At 48.9% G+C, this 24,023-nt stretch overlaps 1 protein-coding gene across 1 annotated transcript in view; it reads right to left on the bottom strand.

Moving 5' to 3' along the window:
• Nucleotides 1-24,023, bottom strand: part of COL5A1 (collagen type V alpha 1 chain) — a 386,178-nt gene that overhangs the window by 28,663 nt on the left and 333,492 nt on the right. The window contains exons 43-61 of the mRNA XM_048513603.1: nucleotides 20,715-20,822; nucleotides 19,708-19,761; nucleotides 19,077-19,130; nucleotides 17,428-17,535; nucleotides 16,053-16,106; nucleotides 15,827-15,934; nucleotides 13,901-13,954; nucleotides 12,308-12,415; nucleotides 9,021-9,074; nucleotides 7,932-7,985; nucleotides 7,454-7,507; nucleotides 7,127-7,180; nucleotides 6,921-7,028; nucleotides 3,085-3,138; nucleotides 2,699-2,752; nucleotides 2,145-2,252; nucleotides 1,883-1,936; nucleotides 1,478-1,513; nucleotides 230-283 (exon numbers count right to left, since the gene is read on the bottom strand). Coding sequence (XP_048369560.1) covers nucleotides 230-283; nucleotides 1,478-1,513; nucleotides 1,883-1,936; nucleotides 2,145-2,252; nucleotides 2,699-2,752; nucleotides 3,085-3,138; nucleotides 6,921-7,028; nucleotides 7,127-7,180; nucleotides 7,454-7,507; nucleotides 7,932-7,985; nucleotides 9,021-9,074; nucleotides 12,308-12,415; nucleotides 13,901-13,954; nucleotides 15,827-15,934; nucleotides 16,053-16,106; nucleotides 17,428-17,535; nucleotides 19,077-19,130; nucleotides 19,708-19,761; nucleotides 20,715-20,822 — 1,332 coding nt within the window. The remainder of the gene's footprint in view (nucleotides 1-229; nucleotides 284-1,477; nucleotides 1,514-1,882; nucleotides 1,937-2,144; nucleotides 2,253-2,698; nucleotides 2,753-3,084; nucleotides 3,139-6,920; nucleotides 7,029-7,126; nucleotides 7,181-7,453; nucleotides 7,508-7,931; nucleotides 7,986-9,020; nucleotides 9,075-12,307; nucleotides 12,416-13,900; nucleotides 13,955-15,826; nucleotides 15,935-16,052; nucleotides 16,107-17,427; nucleotides 17,536-19,076; nucleotides 19,131-19,707; nucleotides 19,762-20,714; nucleotides 20,823-24,023) is intronic.

The following is a 24,023-nucleotide window of genomic DNA, read 5'->3' as shown; positions in this document are numbered from 1 at the left end:
AGAAGAGTCCTCAGCATCTCCACTGAAAGGGCCCTGGGTGACCAGAATGTCACTGCCGGCCACGACAGACAAAACTGAATAGTATAGACCAAAGTTCTGACTTTGGTATGGCAGCGTCACATGATCAAGGAAGAATGACAGCAACATGGCATAAAAAGGGACGAGGGACGAGGGACCCTCCCCCCGCAAAAAAAAGGGGATTTGGGCACTGTTTGGAGGCCATACTTACAGGAAGCCCTGGTGGCCCTGGATGACCCATTTCACCCTTTGGGCCTGTTGGACCCTGGACAGAAAGAAAACACAAAATGTCTTCATTACAGACAACCGAACGACACAAAAGACCAAAGCACTTGCCTGATAGATAATGTACACTGAACACCTGGGAAACGACTAAACAAGACTCAGTCTGACTTCACCCATCAGATGAAACAGAAGTGAGCTTTAAGAATAAAATCCCAAAAGATCTGTCCTAGCAAAGAACTTGACAGCAAGCAAAGCATTAATTATTTCTTACTTGATCCAAAAGGCAAAGTCTCCAATCACCACGATGCTGGAAAAACCAGCACATGGAAACAACCACCAACATGGGAGGTTGTTTGCACTCATGCCTGAAAACAGTCCCATGACAAACATTCACATGCATGGCCACTGCTTGCTCCGTGACTTCAGACAAGCACACAGGACAACCCGTCAGGAGAGGGGACCACCTGGGGCCCCTGACAGCACCGGAGGGCCTGCAACGACTGTGCAGCAGAAACACGCCCTCTTTCCTGCAGCTCTTGAAATGAATGGAGCTTTCTTCTGGCACTTGGCTTTCCTGCTGGACCGACTGTAAGGAGGATGGTGGTGGAGATGGCTCACAGCCACTTGCTTCACTGCCGGGGGTGGGACCCAGAGGTAGCATCTGTATGTTACCATTTCCACTGGGATGTGAAGCACATTGAGCTGGTGCACCTGTCAACTCAGAGCAGTGGCTGGAGGGAATCAACAGCAAGTGCCTATTTTTTTGCATAAACAGGGGATACAGACCCTTTCCCACCCTGCCTCGGACCCACTCAGTTTTGAAATCAGATCCACAGGTGGGTGGAGGGGAGGGGTGAGGCCTGTTAGTCTCCCCATTCTCAGCCTTCATGGGCTGCCTCAGAGACCGCAGCTACTTCTTCTACTGCAGCGGAGAAGAGTGTTTGTGGTGATTTCTCTAGGGTGAGACCATTTGGAACAAGATGGCACCACTACAGAGAAACCAGTACAGGACTCCAAATGCCACCTTGGAGATGGCAGCGGTGCTATGTGGTTTAAGGGGAAGGTGACGGGAAGTGTGGGCGAAGGGTTGTGTGGGAGTGGCAGGAACAACCAGAAAATGATTGGCATGCCCTCCCTGCCTCCCAACAAACAGATGGACTGTAGCCAGCCTAGGAATCATGATACTATAACCACAACTAATAAAACCATCTCTAGTTATGACAGGCAAGCTCACCGAAGATCCTTTAGCACCTTTTGGACCGGGGGGACCCTAGAACAAAGAAAGGGGAAAACCAGGCTATTAGTAAGGTAAGTATTTGATTTAAAAAGGTGGGGCTTTTTTGCAAGGCCAATTCACTCTGCACGCATCTTGCCAGACATCAAATCCAAACCAAAGTATTCATTTGATTTTTTTTTTAATCCAGAATTGGGGTAACTTTTATGGTAAATGTCTGAACTTAGGTAGATTCAACATGTTCATGACATTCCCTAGGGGCTGACCACCAGTACCTGGGGCGGGGGGGGGGGGGGGCCGCCTCTCTTGAGCTGCCTCTGGGGCCAGAGCGCCTGGTAGTTCTGGGCATTGCAACTAACGCCAAGCACCGTTTGGAATGGGGCCCTGGGCCTTGTCATTACATACCGGTAACCCTGGAGGGCCAGGCGGGCCGATTGGACCAGAAGGACCTGTAATACCCTGGAGAAAGAAGCACAAACAAAAACAGAATGAACTCTGGTGAAGACACATGTGCTGAACACAAACTGCGGGAGAAGATCTCTCTAGTTCTGATGCTCACACACACGTACCACTTTTACTCACCATCAGTAAGCCTTGCTGATTTCAGTGGAATGTTTTTAAACAAGTACAACTGATCTATCTCCCACAGGCTCTTTCAGTAACTCACCTGTTCTCCTTTAGGCCCGGATCCTCCCTGAGGGCCCGGCAGGCCTCGATCTCCTTTCTCTCCTTGCTCGCCAGGAGGCCCAATGAGACCAATCAAGCCTGGATGACCCTTGAAAAATTAAAGGTCACAATTCAAAAGTTTCACGTTTCCCAGCAAAAGATTTTAAAAATTGTCACCCTGATATGTGATAACCATATCATAGATGACACACATTGTTACACACCTTGAAAGAGAACCCCCTGCCCCAAATCTTTCCAATTCAGTAGTTCCTATTTGGCATTATTATAAAATATACGAATAAATATAATAATAAATATAAAATATACACTTATAAAATATACTGATTTGCTAATACCAAATGGGATGTCAGCAGATACAAAACATAGCTGAGAAGCTTCTCAGACTGAAGTTATGATTTGAAATCCCAAGGCCTTAAAAATGGTGTTTGGACATGAAATTCCTTCTCCCACTGGACAACTCAAATCCATTAAGCAGGATCACTCAGAAGCAAATTAGAAGACATGTTTTGGGTCAAGACACATGCCATTCCTCACCTTCTCTCCCTTTGGACCAGAATCTCCTTTCAAGCCAGGTAAACCAGGTGGACCCTTAGAACAATAAAAAGGTACACATTGAAAATGAATCATATTTCCTCTTAAATTCATTGTAAAGCACTGAGAAACTAATTCTGGGTGGAAGACTGCATTTCTGTGTATCAGACAGTGGGGTGGGGGTACACATTGGGGTGATCGTGGGTTGGGGTGAACATTCCAAGCTGTGCAATACAGGCAGGAAAGTTCTCATTTTCACATCCATCCAAAGCAGGTGCTCTGTCAGATCAACTTTGCTAGATTGGAGCCTCTGATATTTAAAATATGGATGGAAGGATGCAAAGGTCTCAGGACAAATGGACAACAATGAGTGGAATTCCCAAACATACCAGCGGGCCCGGTGGTCCAGCTGGGCCTGGGGCACCAGGAAGTCCCTGCTCGCCCTGTAAAAGAACAGTTATCAGCATTAATCGTTCTTAAGTCCTGCAGATGCAGATACCGTTTCCTAGTAATAATTATGCTTCAGACTAATGGGGGCTCACTTGGAAGTCATGTGTATGTTTTACTGTCAAGTCATAACTCACTTATGGCAACCCCTTGGGGTTTTCAATACCAGATCTCTTGAAAAACATAACTTCTGGCACTGGGATCCCCAACCAAAATGACTCATGACCACCATGATGAGAACCTGAAAGGGGGGGGGGGTGTTTATCCCTGAGAAGGAGTCCACCACTGAGGTACCTGCCACCTTGGCATGATAGGATATTGTGAGTAATTTGTTCTGGATCCTTGCCATGTCCTCCTGAAAGGGACACAGAGACAACCAAATGTGGAACCTAGACTGTTCACCATCTCCTGGGAAGATATAACTATGCCTGGCCACGGGACTAGAGTCGTTAGATCTGTGTGCTCCAAAGGAAGCCACAAAATTTAGAGAAGGGAAACATCCTGTCCATGCTGACATCCAAACATCCCAGTATCTGTGATAGTGTCCATTTATTCTCCAGGCCCTGCAGACTTAATTGCACTGGTTATGGTGAGCCGCAAAATGTCAGGAGGATGCTATCTAGGTGATTGAGATGCATTCCCAGAACCGTGTAACTGCTTAAAATAACAAATTACTGCTGCTAGAAAGATATACGTAACCAGCCTGCTACATGTATCCACTGCTACCTGTGCATTCTTTCCATGAGCTTTACTTTATGGCTTCACATGTTTTGTAGACAACTAGGCTTCCCCTGGTAACACTGTCCCATGGGAACTGTGTACATTCCATTATTTCACAGGCCAGGAACTACGTGGCTTCATCATACTATCTGCCACTGACCTTGGGGTGCCTTACCTCCAAAGACTGTTTTTCACAAACTCTTGGGAAAACAGGAGGGGGGTTCTCTACGGGGGATAAAGGGGACTGCGAATGCCAGTTTTGGCAGAACTGACTTTGCTTGTATGGTACTTTGATGCCTATTCAATAAATACTACTGATCAATACTTCAGAGTCCATTTATTGGCTTTAGGTTGCAAGACCTAACACAAGACTCCTGGATCTGAGAGTATTCATGAAGACCTTGGGGGCCAAAAAAATGCCCACAGGCCTGGTAGAGTAATGTAAGGAATGAAAATGACAATCAAACTGGAACATGGAGTGCCAATCAGTGTCAAAACATTACTCTTCCAAAAGGCCATAACACTGAAGCAAAGATTTTCCAACCAGATTTTTGTCCAAATGTTCTTAGGAAGCCTCTTTCAGAAGATGAAGGAGGAGAAGGAGAGAGTTTGAATTTATACCCCACTTTTCTCAACTGTAAGGAGTCTCAAAGCATCTTATAACCTCCTTCCCTTCCTCTCCCCACAGCAGACACCTTGTGAGGCTGAGAGAGTTCTGAGAGAACTGTGACTAGTCCAAGGTCACCAACAGGCTGAATGTGTAGGAGCAGGGAAACAAATGAGAGTCCACCACTCATGTGGAGGAGTGGGGAAACACACTGTTCTCCAGATTAGAGTCCACCTTCTTTTAACCACTATGCCATGCTGGGGTTTCGGTGCAAAATATCACGAACATTCCTGTTTTCCTTTAGGACTGTAAAGGCCGTAAATACACTGCAGAATGCAGCTACTGAGGCCCACCAAGTGCTGAGTTACAGCTAAGCTGTGATCTCTCCAAGAGAGCCAGTGTGGTATAGTGTTTAAGAACAGGTGAATTCTAATCTGGAGAACTGGGTTTTATTCCCCGCTCTGCCACTTAAGCTGTGAAGTCTTATCTGGTGAACCTGGTCTGGACTTCACCCTTACATTGGAAGACCAGGACACAAAAATAGCCCAGACAGCTTTTTTCCATATGTGCAGGGACGTAGGTATAGATTTTTTATGGGGGGGTTCGGGGGGGGCACACCCCCACCCGCCCCAGGGCATGGCCACGCCTCCGAAAGCCCCGCCCCTGGCCTAGCGCTTATAAAAGTAGCTCTCCGAAGCAGGGGACAGCAGACTCCCCCGCCCTGCCCTGTCTTGCCCTCCCCTGCCCCCCACCAGCTGGGCTCCCAGCCAGCATCCGGCAGTTCCTTCTGCCCTCCCCTGTGGGCAGAGGAATAGAGGGGAAATGGAGCCCGGTGCAAAATCTGAGCTCCCCCCCCCTCCCCCCGCAGCCGCTGTGATGCTGGAATCCAACCCCAAACAGCATCACTTTCAATGGTGTTTAAACTAGAGACCCCAAATTCTCCTTTTAAATCCACCTTAAAGGGAGAATCTGGGGTCCCCAGTTAAACAACATTGAAAGTGATGCTGTTTTGGGGTGGATTATCCCCCACCCTGAAACAGCATCACTTTCAATGTGGCGTAGTGGTTAAGAGCAGGTGCATTCTAATCTGGAGGAACTGGGTTTGATTCCCTGCTCTGCCGCTTGAGCTGTGGAGGCTTATCTGAGGAATTCAGATTAGCCTGTGCACTCCCACACACGCCAGCTTGGGCTAGTCACAGCTTTTTGGAGCTCTCTCAGCCCCACCCACCTCACAGGGTGTTTGTTGTGAGGGGGGAAGGTCAAGGAGATTGTAAGATCCTTTGAGTCTCCTACAGGAGAGAAAGGGGGGATATAAATCCAAACTCTTCTTCTTCTAAACTGAGGACCACAGATTCTCCCTTTAAATCCATGCAGAAGGGGATGGATTTAAAAGGAGAATCTGGGGAAATTTGTGGGGTACCTGCTGTCAGGGGTGCAATTGTTAAGCTAGAAGCACCAAGTTTCAGGGTATCTTTAGGAGACTCTTCTAATGATACCACCCAGGTTTGGTGAAGTTTGGTTCAGGGGGTCCAAAGTTATGGGCCCTCAAAGGTGAAGCCCCCATCTTCTATTAGCTCCCATTGGAAACAATGGAGGATGGGGGCACCCCCTTTGGGAGTCCATAACTTTGGACCCCCTGAACCAAACCTCACCAAACCTAGGTAGTATCATTAGGAGGGTCCCTCAAACAATCCCTGAAAGTTTGGTGCTGCTCGCCTAAACAATGCGCCCCCTGCAGGCCAAAAACCAAAAAAGTAAAAATGTTTTAAAAACCCACAAACGGGAGGGGGGGGGGGGCTTTGGACATGAATGGGGGGTTTGAACCTGAGAACCACCACCACCCTTACCTACATCCTTGCATCTTCGGCAGGCACGGCAGCTGGCTCCCCACCTCTCTCGGGCTGATTTGACCACAGCAATCCATGCCACAGTCACCTCTAGGCTAGACTACTGTAACTCACTTTACGCTGGCCTACCTTTGGCGCTGATTCGGAAATTGAAGCTTGTGCAACATGCAGCTGCTAGGCTTCTAGTTGGAGCCTCTAGCCGGAGCCATAGAACACCCGTCCCTAAAGATCTTCACTGGCTGCCTATTGAGCACTGGGTCATCTTCAAAGTTTTGGTATAGACCTTCAAGGCCATTAACCGTCTTGGACCTGCATATCTGTGAGATTGCCTCTCCCCTTATTGTCTGATCTGTGGAGGGGAATTTGTTGGTGGTCCCGGGCCCTGGCTGGCATCAAGACGGGTCAGGGCTTTTATGGCCCTGGCCCCGACCTGGTGGAATGCGCTCCTCAAGGACATCCGGGCCTTGTGGAATCTGTCTCAGTTTCGCAGAGCCTGTAAAGCAGAGCTATTCCACTGGGCCTTTCCTGTTGGGCCAGCCGGGCACCCTCTGTGATATCATTCTTGATCCCTGTCTTCTGACTGGATGACACCTGGAACACTCACCACGGGGCCGGGAATTCCTCGCAGTCCATCTGGACCAGGTTTTCCTGGAGGGCCTTGAGGGCCCACAGGGCCTGTTTTCCCAGGAGGTCCTTCCAAACCGGCTTCGCCCTGAAGGCAACAAGAAATGAAAACCAGGCTGTAGATGAGAAAAGATGGAAGCAAAGGAGGTTTGACTTCCTGTGTCCTGAGGGCTGTCTGTGCTTTACCTTGGCTCCTTTCTCTCCTTGCCGGCCTTCAGGACCCGCTGGCCCATGTGGGCCCTAAATGAGAAGGGGAGGAAAGGGAGAATTACCAACAGGCTACTGAGAGGGAATGGTTGAAAATGATGCTTTGAGAGATGGCACACACTAAGACATAAGAACCAAGACTAATAATGCTCTTAGAAAGCTGAACCTCATGTACCCCAAATGCTACACAAATGCTACACAAGCTTGAGCAACATTGGCTCTTGTGCACTATGAGGCCCACAAGATGTCCATGAGGGCTTCTCATGAGCTTTCCTGATTCTTACACATGTACAAGAAAAGACTTACTCTTTTTCCTGGTGGGCCTGAAGGGCCTGGCTCTCCAGTTGGACCAGGGGAACCCTGAAGAGAAGAGAGGAGAGGGTCACATAGATAAGAAGGGTGTCTCCATCCTCCAGCAGAGGGTGGCTCCCATCCCAGTGAGCCCAGGAAAGGAAGCAGATGCCGAATGCCCCATCATCTGGAGACAGGGGTGAAACCTGGGGCGGGGTGCAGGGAAATGGGTGCATTTGACCAGGGCCCAGAGCCAAGACCACAGCTCACTCTATCATGTCGGAAATAACATGGATCATTTTACGTTGTGGTTCATGAGAGGGTGGAACTGGTGAAAAGTCTGTGCCAGGAGGTGTTGGGCCCTGTCTGGAGGCCACTGGCCCTCGCTGCCTTCAACCAAGCCAGCAGCGATTGCTTTAGGACGAGGACTCTACCGGGCCTGCAGAATCCCTCATCTCCAGCAAGCAGATGACCCGGCCCGGCGTTCACTCACCGTCTGTCCAGGTTCACCATCATCACCTTTGTCACCTGTTGGACCATCTTGGCCCTGAAAGAAAAGAAAAACTGATTTAGAACAAGACAGCTCACTCAACCACCAGTTTGCGTGTCTTGAAGGCAACATCTCACAAGCATACAAATCTGGAATGAAACTGCAGGCACGTCTCCATCTCCATATTCTCCATAAATTTTTGGGTGAAGGCAGATGAAAAGATGCTTCTCTCATCCAGAAGGTGCCATATAGTACACTAACAAATCAGCGCCCACAAAGAGCTATATGCATTCTACAAAAGCAGAACCTTACTACACCTTGGAAGTCTGCCTCTTGAGCAAGTAACCTGTCTTCTCCTTGTCATTTAAAAATGTAAAGTTCTAGATTGTTTTCTGTTGCTCCAGAAGGTCAGACCAGGACCGACAGGTTGAAATTAAATCAAAAGAGTTCTGGCTGAACATTAGGAAGGACTTCCTGGCCACTGCAGGCGTTCTTCCTCGGGAGGTGGCGGCTTCTCCTTCTCTGGAGGTTTTTAAGCAGAGGCTCGATGGCCGCCTGACAGCAAGGCTGATTCTCTGAGTTTAGGCAGATTATGAGAGGGGGGAAGGAAGGGATGAGCCAGTGCTCAGCTCTCTTGGCCCTTTCTTACATGCCCGAGGGAATGGGTTCAGGGATGGATTTTTCCCCAGGACATATTGGCCCTGGAGGGGTTTTTGCCATCTTCTATGGAGCAGGGGTCACTGAGAGTATGGAGGGGGGTGGCTGTGAATTTCCTGTGTTATGAGGGGTTGGGGGGGGGGGGGTTGGACTAGATAACCCTGGAGATCCCTTCCAACTCTGTGTTTCTGTGATTTCCAACCCTTTTGACTGCAGACAGAAAAAACACAGGAATTATCTCCAGGGTCTCATTCTCCGCCCTTTGCAGTAAAGCACTGGAGGCAAAGTGCAACATGAGACATGCTTACGAGGGAGTAAATCTTACTGAGAACCCACTGAGACGTACATATCTGAACTTAAGATTTTGTTGCTCAAAATGCTTCTGCAAAAGGAAGTAAAGGATACAAATGTTTCTTTCCCTGATGAGTTACTTACAGCAGGGCCAGGTTCACCAGGAGGGCCGGGGTCTCCAGGAAAACCTACTGGACCCTACAGAAATATGGGAAAGATGGAAACAGCATTATCTTCAGATGCCAACTGAACTTTGGTTGCAGAGCGAGGCTAAAGAGAGAGTGCAGGCATCACAGCAAAACTCCAGCAACCCGAGAGCCAAACTAGGGAGGCAGAAGGAGGCTCCAATCCAGGAACAGCGTTTATTTTATTTAGGTTCCTTATAGTTTGCCTCTCTCACTGGAACCCAAAGAAGATCAAACCATGCATATTAACCCAGTCAGTAGGATGACACATCTGATAAGCAATGTAACAGGACTAAGACTGCAGAAATTTGAAACAAAGTTGACATTTCAACAAAGCATAAGTATTAAATTGGACAAATTAAACAAGGCTGAACATGGTAATGAAGAAGTAGAAAGGCTTACTCCTGGGCCAGTCTGTTATGATGTCATCCCATTTCCTTTATGAAAATGCTCTCCTGAAAAATGGTTTTACATCGTTTGTGGAAAGGAGAGAGGGAGCCTTCCTAACCTCACCAGGCAGGCCGTGGCATGAAGTGGGGACTGCAACAGGTAACACGGATGTACGGGCAATTGTTGATCTTTGCCCATTGGCAGGCTGGCACCTGCAGAGGAAGGCCCTGCTCAGATGAGCAGAGTTGGCATGGGTGAGGGGATTTTGCAGAAGTGGGTGTCTGAGGCCCTGGGGGGCTTTGTGTGCGATACCTTGAATGGAAAAGGGCAGCCAGTGGAGTGACTGCAGAAAAGGAGCCACATGCAGCTCCACCTCATTCCTAATTAGAACTGAGCTGAGACTTTCTGCATTGATTGGAGTCTCTCAGTTGATTTTGGGAAGAGACCTATGTAGAATGCATTACTACAGTCTAGCCTCAATGTCACTATGCCATGGATTCAGGTGGCCAGGTCAACTGAGTCCAGTTGGGGAGCCCTCATCTGTGCTAAACAAAGTTGGAAAAAGAATTTTTGCAGCTACATTGGGAAGAAGAAAAGTTTGGACTTATACTCCACCTTTTCCTCCTGTCAGGAGACTCAAGGTGGCTTACAAGCTCCTTTTCCTTCCTCTCCCCACAACAGACACCTTGTGAGGTAGGTGGGGCTGAGAGAGTTCCGAAGAACTGTGACTAGCCCAAGGTCCCCCAGCAGGAATGTAGGAGTGCAGAAACACACCTGGTTCACCAGATAAGCCTTTGCCACTCAGGTGGAGTAGTGAGGAATCAAACCCGGTTCTCCATCTGCTCTTAACCACTACACCACGCTGGCTCTCTCTTGCTTTTCTATTTATTTATTTATTTATTTATTTATTTTATTACATTTATATACCGCCCTCCCCCAAAGGGCTCAGTAGTAGTAAGCTGGGTCCAATATAACACCTAGGAGGCTTTTAGCCAAGTCAACAAGGGTCAGCCCAAGCCCACCAAAAGCCCAGTGTCATTCAAGACCTCTGGCTTCCTGACTACCCATTTCAGTTTGTTGACTTTCAGCCATGAAGCCACATTAGTGGGGTAGTGACTTCTACCACACTGCCAGGGGATCTGGATGGAGCCATATTTCAAGGGAGGGGAGAGAGATTTGGTATTTGCTATTTTATTTTGGTTGTAAATGAAAATATTTTAACTATTATTGTAAGCTGCCTTGAACCACAAAGAAAGGTGAGATATTGTCAGGGGGGATGTATCCAGGTGATTGGGATGCATTTCTAACTCAATGTAATTGCTACAAGATATATGGAACCAGCTGGCTATATGTTACCACTACCATCCTGGGGCATTCTTTCCTTGATCTTTACTTTATGGCTTCACACACTGAATAGATAACTAGGCTTTTCCCTGACACTTTGGTCTCATGAAAACTGGGATTATCTTGTGGGGGCAGGATGTCAGATGGTTCTCTATCTCTATCAGTCGCCAACCTTGGGGCACCTCAGCTCCAAATTAACTATTTCTCACATTTCTTGGGAAAATGGGAGGGGGGAACTAACATTGGAATAAAGGGGATAGCAAAAGCCAGATTCGCCAGAACTGGCTTTGTCAGCTGCGTGCTTCGATGCCTGTCAATAAATGCTGATGATCAACAATATAGAGTCTGTTTAGTGCTTCAATATTTGAGACTTAAGGGATGAGATAATCAATCAATCAATCAATCAATCAATCAATCAATCAATCAATCAATCAATCAATCAATCAATCAATCAATCAATCAATCAATCAATCAATCGAGCTTAACGTCATCAGCATATTGGATTAATTCCTACTCCAGAGCTACAAATTATTTATCCTAAAGGCGATTGAACAACATGGGGAATAAGACTGAATCGTGTAAAACCCCACAAGACAGTTCCCAGACTGAAGATAAATGGTCTCCAACAGCAACCTTTTGAGTAGGATCCATGAGGAATGATTTAAGTCAGTCTGAGGCACATCCCAATTTATCTCCTTCTACCTCCAAATGCCTCAAGAGGATGCCATGGCCTACTGCACAGGTGTCAAACTCGCGGCCCTCCAGATGTTATGGACTACAGTTCCCATCATCCCCTGCCAGCATCATGTTGTAGTCCATAACATCTGGAGGGTCGTGAGTTTGACACCTATGGCCTACTGCATCAGTGGCAGCATAGAGACCCAGGAGGAGCAACCAAAAAAGCATGGCTACCATCAGACCAAGGTCACCATATCAACCAAGTCTTTATTGGCATATAGGACAATACAGATATGTTACAAAAAACAAATTTAAAACGATCCCCAGATAAAATAATAATCTCTTAATAACAGAGTGACAACAAAATTAAAAGAAACAGAGCTATCCTTTAGGTATATAATTTCTAGTAAAAACTTGACCATCGATTCACAAACTACAGGATCAAAATTATTTGACAGAGTCATCGATGAAAGCCTGTCCCATCGCTTGGCTGACACCAGACCAAAAATGATCTAGGAAGACCTGGAGTTGATCTGCTTCCAATTTCTCAATCACTTTGAGCAGGGCAATCAGAGGCAGAGCAGGTCAGTCACATCATTTATCAGTAAGGATATTTTCTTTAAGTAGTGGACAGATAACCCCCAGGATCTAGTGGACACATACAGGGAGAGAGTGTGGCAGAGATCGCTGAAGAAACAAAAGGTGTGTGTGCAGGAATCTGCTCCGTTTGTCTATTCCAGTGAGTCCAGGAAGAGGCAAAACCAGAAGGCAAAGCACAAGTGACTAAACACGGCCAGGATGGCTTCCACTGGACATGCAAAGAGTGTTACTTACAGGGCTACCTTTGGGACCATCATCACCTGGTGGGCCTTTTGGACCTGGTGGACCAGCTGCTCCGGAGGGACCCGCTTCACCCTTCTCCCCCCTCTCTCCTTTAGGACCCTGAAAGAGGCAGATGGGAGACCATATTAGCACATTTTAAAAGGGGTATTCATTTGTTAAAGGGGATGTAAGGAACTGCAAAGGAAACAATGGAAGAAAGGATCTTGGCATCCATGTCCAATCCATAGACAACAAAAATCCAAATTTATCCACACATTGCAAAGCCCATGTGTCAAACATGGGGGAAGTCAACATGCTTGTGTTTGGAATTCTCTGCTCACAAGGACCCAAACTGGGCCCCAAGAATGTGGCCCAATTTGGATCAGGATGATGGCAAGTAGGGAGGAGGGGCTCAAGTCCCCGCTCCCAAACACACACAATGCTGCTCTCCTCAACTGAAAAGCCCACTCGGAGCTAGTATTCCAAGTTTCCAACTGGACAGACAAACAGAAGCTCTCCATGGCCATCTCAGATTGGTACAATGGCATTTGTGTACACGCGCATGTGTGTGGGGTGGGGGTGGGGTCTTAAGCGCCTTCTCCCTGTGGGCCTTGCCTCCAACCAGGTCAGACCCTCGCACACCTGGAAACGGAGTTCCCAGCACAGTTTTCTAGGCACAGAGCTGATCCAAAGTTTTTGTGCCGCCATGTGAACTTGGAAACATGGACTGACCCTCACCCCCCCATCCAAAGATGAGTCGCAGACAGAGCAGGCACATACATGCTCCAGCCATCTTCAGGAACCATGTCTTGCTTGTGCAAGCTGGAAAGTCCTGGGTTCAAATCTTGCCTAAATTTAATATTTGGGGTTAGGCAGCCCCAGTGCGCTCAGTCTCAGACTCCTTTATGCAAAAGTCTGATGTAATTTACAGGGCTATAGAAAAGATTACCAAATAATGGAAATGTCCTCAAAAAGTACCTTGTAAACACAAAACATTATTGCTAAAGCACTCAGTGCAATGGGTGAACAGGAGGGGGATCTCCCATCTTCCATCAGTTGCTCTTTCCTTCCTTCGGACTAAAAGCTCAAAACTGGGAGCTCTCCTGCCTGCAACATATTCGCAGTTACTCAGCCCTGAGTGGAGACACCCCAGTCAGCCACACTCCTAGCTGCAAACCCCAGCCATCACAAGGCAGGTCACCAGCCATCACACCCCCCTTCCTGATGTTAGTCTGCTTCCTGCGCTTGGGGGGTAGGCTGGGACGCCCAAACTCTCCTGCCACAATGAACCAAGCAGGTTCTGATAGCAAGGGACAGTGGGAAACCATGGCCCAGCAGCCAGGCTCCCAGAAGTTAGAATCATAAAGCTGAAGCTGAAAAGTGAGATATAAAATACTCTGTGGGAAAGTGACATTTGATGCACATCCCATGAGAACAGCCCACCACAGTCTGGAAACCAAAGTGATAGAGAGGCTGCAAAAGCAACGTGTTCCCTTGGCCCTGAGAAGCAGGTGAGGTTGATTTTAGTCTTTCTACCTTGTCTGAGCAGCAGCAGCAGGGACCTCTTTCATCTAACTACAGAAAGTGAATCAGGCTCCAACTTACTGGAGGACCAAACTCTCCAGGCAGGCCGGGCTCTCCAGCTTCTCCAGGTTCGCCCTGTAAATGGGAGGACATGACATGACCAAGAAAATGGGCATCACATTTGATTTTGATTTAAAGAAGGGCTCTCCTTTCTCATGAGAACCTGCTCCTTTGACTCAGAAAGGGAACAGCAGAATCCAAACCTCCCTGACACAGTCCCTTTAAAGGCCCACCAGTGCCACCCCTGCCTCCAAAGCCTCGGTCTTCCCTGCCAGTATTGCTCCAGGCCCTCACTGTTCTAGCCAGGGACGACTGCCACATTAACCTCCCTGTGCTCCCTTGGCCCTGCTGTCCAGGCCCAGGGGGGACAAGAGGGGCAGATGTTGGTTAGGCCCAACTTAGGTGACCTGTGGAGACAGAATGAAAAAGAAGCATGAAAAGGCATCATGAGGCTTCTGCTTTCCCCTGGGTATGACCATTGGCACCCGAGGGGCAAAAATGCCCTTTAGCTGTAAGGAGGTCTTGACAAAAACATTTGGAAACTTTGCTTGGTTTAGCACACAGCAAGGACGTAGGTGTGTGTGTGGGGTTCTCGGGTTCAACCCCCCATTACATGTCCAAAGCTCTGCCCTCCGTTTGTGGGTTTTTTGGTATTTTTTCCAGTGTTATTTCCATTTTTGGCTTGCAGGAGGCGCAATTTCTAGGCTAGAATCACCAAAACTTCAAGGTATCTTCAGGAGACTCTCTTGCTGATACCAGCCAGGTTTAGTGAAGGTTGGGCTAGAGGGTCCAAAGTTATTGACTACCAAAGGGGATGCCCCCATCCCCCATTGTTTCCAGTGGGAGGTAATACAAGATGGGGGCTACACCTTTGAGGGTCCATAATTTTGGTCCCCCTGAACCAAACTTCACCAAACTTGGATGGTATCATCAGGAGAGTCTCCTAAAGATACCCTGAAAGCTTGGTGCTGCTAGCTTAACAATTGCACCCCTGACAGCAGGCACCCCCCAAATTTCCCCAGATTCTCCTTTTAAATCCACCCCCTTCGGCATGGATTTAAAGGGAGAACCTGAGGTCCCCAGTTTAAACATTGAAAGTGATGCTGTTTCAGGGGGGAGGGTTTGGGGGTGTGGCCCCACCACCTGAACCCTCCCCCAATTTATACCTATGTCCCTGGCACACAGCAGCCTCACTGTGGACTGGAAGACGCTCAACTACGCTTATTTTACTCATGCTGAAAGACTTCCAGAGTGTTCCAGTGAGTGTTCTAACATAATTTAAAGTGCCAGCCTTTATTTATGAACCCCTCAGTGGTCTGGAATCAGTGCATCTTCCCATATAAACCTGCCTGCATTCCAAGGTAATCACTTCAGATGAAAATTTTAGGGGATCTTTGTATTCTGAAGGTAGCTGGGTGGCAATTGGGAGCAGGCCTTGTCTACGACAGAGCCCCAGCTCAGAAATGCTCTCCTTGCAGAGATTCACCTGGAACCCCCTTATCTTCTCCTGGGTGCCAGATCAACACCCTTCCACCCCTGCTGGCAAGACAAGCATGCAAAGTACTTTGGTTTTATGTTGTTTACAGGTTGTGATTTCTTATCTGAAAACTATCTGAAAAACTCTAAACTGAAAAGTCTGAATGCAAATTATTATAAACAAATACAAAAACAAATAAAAACTCCTTTGCTTCCTCGCATGGTTCCACTTGCAGAGGACACGTGACTGCCTTCTCGAACCCTTGATAGTCTCTTCCTCCTGCAGCCCTCAATTTTCTGCAGCCAGCCTCACCAAAGGCCTGCGGGCCCCCTCCCAACTCTACCCCGTGGAACCATCTTTCACTCCAAGCAATTAAAGCAGGGTTTACTTGCCTGAAGCTGACTCCCCACCCTAGAACTGTCATAACAAAATGAGTTCTTTGGAGTCCATTTCTGCCAATGATTTCTTACCTTCTCACCAACAGCTCCAGGATTTCCAATCCCACCAGGCGGACCTTGTGGCCCGTCAGCTCCAGGAGACCCAGACGGGCCCCTTGGGCCTGGGGGACCCGGGGGACCCTTTCAGGGAGAGGAGGAAGAAGAGTGGAAAGTTCATTCTCTGGATGCAGAAGTCCTTGTTAATGACAGTATGTCAGAGAAAATCAGATTTTAAAAAATAGTAGCAACAAAAATGTACCATTTGGCCAACGTCACCTGTTTCTCCCTTCTCTCCAGGAGGTCCTGGTAAACCCTGCGGAGGCAATTAGATGAGCTTTTATATAGGGCTCATTGGCACATTGTTGCTTACTTATTCAGATACACACTTAATAAAATTGCAAGAATATCCTTTACAAATGCCAAGTATGAGCAGCAGCTGGGGGGGGAGGGGGGCAACCTAGAGTGGCAAATATTGCATGCACTCATTCAGCGAGACTGGGTGAGGCTCTCTGTTGTGGGCCCTCAGTGGCAAACCCAAGACTGCTCCAGCATAATGTGAGAAAAGGGCCCTACAGCAGGTGCTGCAGAAGAATGGGTGGGGTGTGTGTGTGTCATAAGAACATAAGAACGAGCCAGCTGGATCAGACCAGACTCCATCTAGTCCAGCACTCTGCTACTCGCAGTGGTCCACCAGGTGCCTTTGGGAGCTCACGTGCAGGATGTGAAAGCAAGGGCCTTCTGCTGCTGCTGCTGCTCCTGAGCACCTGGTCAGCTAAGGCATTTGCAATCTCAGATCAAGGAGGATCAAGATTGGTAGCCATAGATCGACTTCTCCTCCATAAATCTGTCCAAGCCCCTTTTAAGGTTAGTGGCCATCACCACCTTCTGTGTCAGCATATTCCAAACACCAATCACACGTTGCGTGAAGAAGTGTTTCCTTTTATTAGTCCTAATTCTTCCCCCCAGCATTTTCAATGTACGCCCCCTGGTTCTAGTATTGTGAGAAAGAGAGAAAAATTTCTCTCTGTCAACATTTTCTACCCCATCCATAATTTTATAGACTTCAATCATATCCCCCCTCAGACGTCTCCTCTCTAAACTAAAGAGTCCCAAACGCTGCAGCCTCTCCTCATAAGGAAGGTGCTTCAGTCCCTCAATCATCCTCGTTGCCCTTCTCTGCACTTTTTCTATCTCTTCGATATCCTTTTTGAGATGTGGCGACCAGAACTGAACACAGGACTCCAAGTTGGGTCGCACCACTGCTTTATATAAGGGCATGACAATCCTTGCAGTTTTGCAGTGTCCTTGCTGTTTCTGGTTCAACAGAACACACTATCACACTTATTGGAAGATGAAAAGGAAGACTTTAAGCTGATGCCTTTACACTAACCACTGGTCTTCTTGGCCTGTTTTTTCAGCAAACCAGGAATTAAGACCCTTATGGGGTCTGTGGCCAGCAAGAAGCTGCAAGAGTAGAGCCTCCTGGAAGCACAGCTGGCGATGGCATGGAGCTCTCCACAGGACGCCTGACCTACTCCGGCGTCTTGGCCCTCTGGACAGACCTCCAGTTCAAATCCTTCCCACAACACCGCACAGTTGGCCCATCAAAGCCCCACTGGAGAGGTCACAGTTACCTGCAAGCCAACTGGGCCTGGGGGGCCAGGGAAGCCTCTCGACCCTTCATCACCTTTCTGGCCAAAGAGGCCTTGTTGCCCTCGTGGACCAGGCTCCCCATCAGCACCCTCAAAAGGAAACAGAGAAAGAGAACGGCCGTCAACCTCTGCCAGGCATTCACTGCCCACTGAGATCCTTCTAGCCACCCACATCCCACCACAGATCTTCCATGATCTGAAGAGAAGCACTCCTCACGTGAAGAAGGCTCTGCCCCCTCCCCCCTCTCACACACACTTTGAGCTTTTAATCTGGTAGCTCCAGGATGGCCGCCCTCTTGAAAAGCAGGACATCTTGATGAAATTACCAACAAGTGAGGGAACAAACTAAAGGCACTCACCCCTTCTGACCTCCACCCCACCCAAGACCACAGTTTAAACCAGAAAGGCACCCGTCTGAAGGCAGGCCATCTTGCCCACCTTGGTTGGGAAAGGGTGGGATATAAATTTAATCAAATCAAATAAAGACATGCTCTTTTCTAACCAGATCAGCCCCCTCACAATGCAATACACTCAGAGTCAGCATGGTGTACTGCAGGGGTCGGCAACCTTTACCACCCAAAGAGCCATTTGGACCCGTTTTCCATGAACCCAAAGATCTACCAAGCCGGAGATGTGGCTCCGCACAGAGCCGCCTCCGGTTCGGCCCCTCCACTCACCTTTCCTTCCAGCGCTGGGAGGCAGAGGCGCCGGGCACGGAAACCCCCCCTGCTCCGTGTTGCAGAGGGGGATGGCGGCTGCGGCCTGCCCAGTGCCACCACCTGTCTCGCTTCTGGAGGCAGTGGCATTGGGCAGGGATACTCCCTCTGCCCAACGTAGCAGGCAGCTGCCTGCTCCGTGGGGCTGAGGGGGGATGGCGACTGCGGGAATGGCAGAGGGCGGATGGCGGCTGCTCTGGAAGGACATGCCCACGCTACCCTCTGACCTCCAGGGGTCCGAGGGCAGCGTGGGTGTGTCCCTCCAGACCTCTGGAGCAGGGCTGGAAGGAGAGGTGAGTGGAGGGGAAGCAAAAAGCTGTGCCCTCATGCACGGAGCCGCCTCTGGTTCAGCCCCTCCACTCACCTTTCCTTCCAGCACTGCTCTGGAGGGCTGGAGGGACACGCCCACATTACCCTCCGACCTCCAGACCACACAGAGCTGCAGTATAAGGCTGATAGAGCCGCATGCAGCTCCGGAGCCGCAGGTTGCAGACCCCTGGTGTAGTGGTTAAGAGCAGGTGGATTCTGAGCTGGAGAGCTGGGTTTGATTCCGCACTCCTCCACCTGAGTGGTGGAGGCTTATCTGGTGAACCAAATGTGTTTCCGCACTCCTACATTCCTGCTGGGTGACCTTGGGCTAGTCACAGTTCTCTCAGGACTCCCTCAGCCTCGCCCACCTCACAAGGTGTCTGTTGTGGGGAGAGGAAGGGAAAGGAGCTTGTAGGCCACCTTGAGTCTCCTCACAGGAGAGAGAGGGGAAGGGGTATAAATTCTTCTTCTTCGGTTCCATGACTCACATCTGCTCATTCCTCGGCTGAGGCCTGTCTCAAGTTCAGCCCTGCCACTGCCTCTCTTCTTTATATGCACTTTATATGCACAAGATATCTACTGATTAACAGCAGGAGCCATACTTACAGCTGGACCAGGCTGACCAATTGGGCCTTGCGGACCGGTAGGACCTGGAGGACCCTGAGAAGAAACAGAGGTATTCCAATAAAAGAGCAGAGCAGAGACAGGGGCACCTGGCTGCACGAATGAGGGAGAAACTCTGGACATCCCACTGTGGCAGAAGGCCAAGCCCAGGCCCACCCTGGAGTGCACACCTGCAGAGCTTGTGGGAACCCCAGATTCCCCCAGCATCAGCCCTGAGTGGCAGGAGCCCTAAGAAAGGAACCGATTTCTCAGCAGGTGGAGGGAGCAGCTGCAGTGGAGCCGGAAGGAAGGAGCTGAATGGCAGAGGATGCAGAAGAAGCAGTCGGGCGCTGGACCTCTGCCGTGGGGCAGTTGGGCTCTCCATGATCCATCCCTGCTGAGAGCCAGATACAGGGACCCCAGGATCCAAGGCACCCTTCTCCGTGCTCTCCTGCACACAGCCTGCCACCCGCCACCCCACACCCCGCGAGCAGTAAGAGCCTTTATCCCAGCACTCCTTACTTTGCCAGGGCTTACAACAAAGCATCTCCTTTTGAGGGGGGAGGAAAGGGGGAAGAGCATTTTCTTGATATCAAGAAAGCACAAGACTCCCCATCCCAAAGCCAGGCCTCACCTGTTCCCCTTTGTCACCTTTGCTTCCTTTGTGCCCTGGCTCACCAATTTCACCCTGTCAAACAGAAAATGCTGTCAAATATCACCCTGCAAGTGCTTGATGGCAACAGTTGGAAAGAGTGTGAGCAAAGAGCACAGAATGGGGCTCAACAGTTGCACTCACAGTCCAACCAGACCTGTTATGGATTGGTCATCATTTCTGCCGGCCTTCCTGGTTTGTAAAAGGAAAGTTGAAATTTCTGCATCACCTTTTTGAAGAGCTTTTTTCTGAAGTGAAAGTTCAAGGCACATTTGGAAGCTTTCACTTAAAAGATGAACCCATGAAAAACTCTTAATAAGATCAGGTGTTGTGGGTTTTCCAGGTTGTATGGCTGTGTTCCAATAGCATTTTCTCCTGATGTTTTACCTGCATCTGTGGCTGGCATCTAAGATGGCCATACAACCTGGAAAACCCACACACCCTAGTGATTCTGGCTGTGAAAGCCTTCAACAAAGCTTGGATAAGATATTTACTTAGTATCCCTGAAGAGGATGCAGCTGTTTCCCCTGTTCTTCCCCTTAATCTTCCCCAGTCATTCATCCAGGGGAGAGTCATCCACATAAGAATACATGGGTTTGGGCATACAGGATCTGCACTCTACCACACAGCCTCTGTCCACCTGGCTGTGGCGGGGTCAGCTTAGTCTGCACAAGCAACCCTGTACCATTCTTGAGTGGACATTCCAACATATAACTTCTTTGGACTTGATAGTACCAAAAATCCAGGTGGGTGAGGAAGAAGAGGCCAAATGGGAAACTGGCTGGCTGATGCCCCAGAACAATGTTGCTCCTGGTGCATCTGGAGGAGGGGGACCTCGGCTTCCTCTGCAAAGCCCACGCCACAGAGACCAGGCAGAAGCATTGGCTGATTCCACACTGAACTTCCCAGGAGCACACCAGCGTATGAAATGAGCTCCTTTGCCCAGTGATCTGTGGCACAAAACACACCCAAACTGCAGGTTCTCCCACCTTGTCTCCGTCTTCTCCTGGTGGGCCAACTGGACCTGCTGGGCCAGGAAGCCCTACTGGACCTTGGATGCCATCTCGACCTGCAGGACCTTGAGGGCCTTTCTCACCCTAGAAAGAACAACAAAAAATTCTATCATGGTCAAACAACTTTTCCTCTGCAAGTTAATGGAGGTTTCTTAGTCTGAATGTTCTCCATGGCTCCAGACAGAAATGTAGATCCTGTAGGGCAACCTCTTCCAAAGACAGTGGAATGGGCTGTTACCCTGCAGGCTCTCGTAAGCTGAACAGTACCTCTTGCGTCATGAAGAGACTCAGGCCATTTATGCAGGCATTACTTACCCTGTGGCTGCCGGCTTCACAGTAGGGTTTACACTGGGATTCTCCTCCTGCAAAGTGCCCCCCCCCTGAGCCAACTGGTCATTTTGCCCACCCACAGCATCTTCACTGTTTCTGTGAAACCCCCATTTGGGGAAGTTGCCTGCCGCTTTTTAAAAAACTATCTTTAAAGTAGCGATATTTTGCAAGAACACGTCAATTTCATGGCAGTTTCACAGCATTCCAATTAAAAGCCCTTTGGATCATTCCGTAATGTTGGCACAAAGAGTGGAAGAAACAGGAGCGAGAAAACCTGAAAAAATCTTAACACAAGATGATCTCCTTTGCTTTCCCTGGGAAGGAAGAGAAAAACCTGGGGATTCTTTGATCTGAAGGTGGGGTGACTGCTGAAGAGGGAAAATGTGTGCCTAACTGAGAATCAACCCTGAGGGGAACGTACACACAATTCGAAGGAGACCACACGTGCATAAAAGCCCTCAGACAGGGGCTCTGATCTCCTGACCTCAGATGACTCTTCAAAAAAGGAAAGTGGAAACGAGCTCCCTTTTGATGGTCAGATGTTTTTTTCTGATGGCTACAAGAACTCTGTCTTCAAAAGAGAAAGACTGTCTTCAAAAGAGGCAAACTCCATGCCGGGTAGGTATAGATTTTTTTATGGGGTGGGTTCGGTGACTGAGGGCTTTCCGGTTGTTTCATTCCATGCATTGTTTCAAGCAAGCTGGACATGTAATGGGTGGGGCCTGAACCCGAGAACCCCCCCCTTACCTCCCTCCCTGGCCAGGAACAAAAAGAGGGACACCACCAAAGGAGGAGAAGCCCCACCTCTACTTCCAGGTCAGCCACCTGCAGGTGACCTTTAAGAATCTCCAAACCAGCAGGCAACTGGAAACAGATCTCCCTCATCCCCCCACCCCGCCTTCACATTCCAGATGCCGCTCATCGCTGCTGCTCACCTCTTTAGGTGTGAATGTTTAGTTAAGACACAAAACGCAAAAGAACTTCTGGATCTTTTCACACATCCACATCCTTTACAAAACAGGAGATACGCTTATCAGTAATCTCCTTGTACCTTAGACAGAAACACACCACACCTGCAAGAGAGCTGGTGGGAACACCTTCTTTTGTGGGAACACCTGCAGCTGAGCTTGGAGTCCTGAATGTGAGGGCAGATCCCTGTTGGTTCATTTGCACTGTCTTTACAGGGATATGTTGAAAATATCTTGGGATTCTGAGGTTATCTGGTGCCACAAGGAGAATTTCCACACCCAGACCTGTACTTTTCAGACCATTCAGCAGCAATGGGAATGGCAGGGAGCCACGCAGCAGGCCTGACGGGCACGGGACGTCACAAGCGGCTCTCATCCTGGCATCCAGCACGAAACATATTTTCAAAATATTGCTGTGTGAAGGCTGAACTAGTCCTTGGAAGGTATGCAGAGCCCACTCCAATCCTTGAAATGAAATCCTGCTGCCTCTGTTTTCACAGATCCGTGAAAGACATAAGGGATGGTCTCTCAACTGGAGTGATTCCAGCCACAGATGCAGGCAAAACGTCAGGAGAAAATGCTACTGGAACACGGCCATACAACCTGGAAACCCCACAACACCCCAGTGATTCTGGCTGTGAAAGTCTTCGACAATACACTGAAAGTCTCTCAACTGTTTAACAGGGAACACGTACCATAACTGATGTAGGCTTTCTGAATAGGTCCATCCTGACAAGAACACACTAGTCTAGGGTCTGATCCTGGAAGTTGAGTACAGCTGGAGTGATGGCATAAAGTTCCAGACAGGTGAGACTGCCGAGGTCACATCCCTTGGGTGACACGGTGCTTTGAGGCAGCTCTGAAGTCTATCAGATTAATTTCTATGGATAACTGGGTGGTAAAAGCCCATTCCCTGTGGCAGAGGCTGTTTTCACAGGGTATATATGTTCTGAGTGCGTTTGTGCACTGCCCTGGGTTTCCCCCACTTGTCTCCAATCTTTCTCAAACCTGCTTTGCTCTGAATGACTGGGGAGAACAGCAACAAAGCCACACAGGGGGCTGCAGTGTGGGCGGGAAAGTTCAGATTTCCCCCATCCTGCCCACACAACAACCATTTCCTCTCCCAACTGCACATGATTCTCGTTGTGGATTTTGTTTGTCCCCCTGCTCTGCATTAGCAGCAGCGGCAGCAACAGGGAAACAACACAAGCCTCCTCCCACTTGCCAAGTGCCACGTTCTCTCTGAGGCAGCCACAGCAAAGCACGATGGGAGATCTTTGGAGAGGAGTTTGGTGATGATGGTGTGTGACCACAGCAGCATCCTCTGCTGGGAGTTAATGTGAAGACAGGGCAACGCCAAAAAAGCCAGCTGACGAACTGCTTCCTCGATTCTTCTTTTGGGAAGAGATCTGAGATCTTCCCTGGTCATTCATCCACAAGGGGTCATCTTGTGCCGCACCACATCAAGGACTATTCTGGAGTCTTCCAGACATTATGCTGAGCTGAGAGAACGCATCCTGCTTCCTGAAGTGGCCTCCACCACCACCAAGCCTCGAAGGCTCCTGCCAGGGGAATGGACACGTCATCCAGAAATGAGCCCTTGTCTCATCACCAGGACCGGTGCGACCTTGGCCACAACTGTGTGAGTGCTGAGAACAGCCCAAAGGACAAAGCTCTGTCCTGGAAGTACTGGCTATATTAAAAGTAGTACAATTTTTCTGCCTGGCTGACTACAATTGGAACATGCAGATAATCCTTGGAGAGGCTGATAGAATAATGAAAAGTCCATACATTTAGTGCCTCTGCTGTAAACACTTGATTCCTGAATGGTTCTACCACATAATTTGCTCAGCCACTTCAGATTTGCAGTAGAGCCCCCCCCCCCCCCGCCCGCCCGCCAATTTGGAGGTAACCTAGAAAAAAAAGGAACAAACGCAGTCCAGGGTCCATCACTGATTGCAGAATGGATAATGCACTTGAATGAATA

This window comes from Sphaerodactylus townsendi, linkage group LG12 (genome assembly GCF_021028975.2).
Source record: "Sphaerodactylus townsendi isolate TG3544 linkage group LG12, MPM_Stown_v2.3, whole genome shotgun sequence".
Taxonomy (NCBI): Eukaryota; Metazoa; Chordata; class Lepidosauria; order Squamata; family Sphaerodactylidae; genus Sphaerodactylus; species Sphaerodactylus townsendi.
Note: the sequence above shows the minus strand (reverse complement) of the source record. Positions and strands in the feature narration are given on the sequence as shown.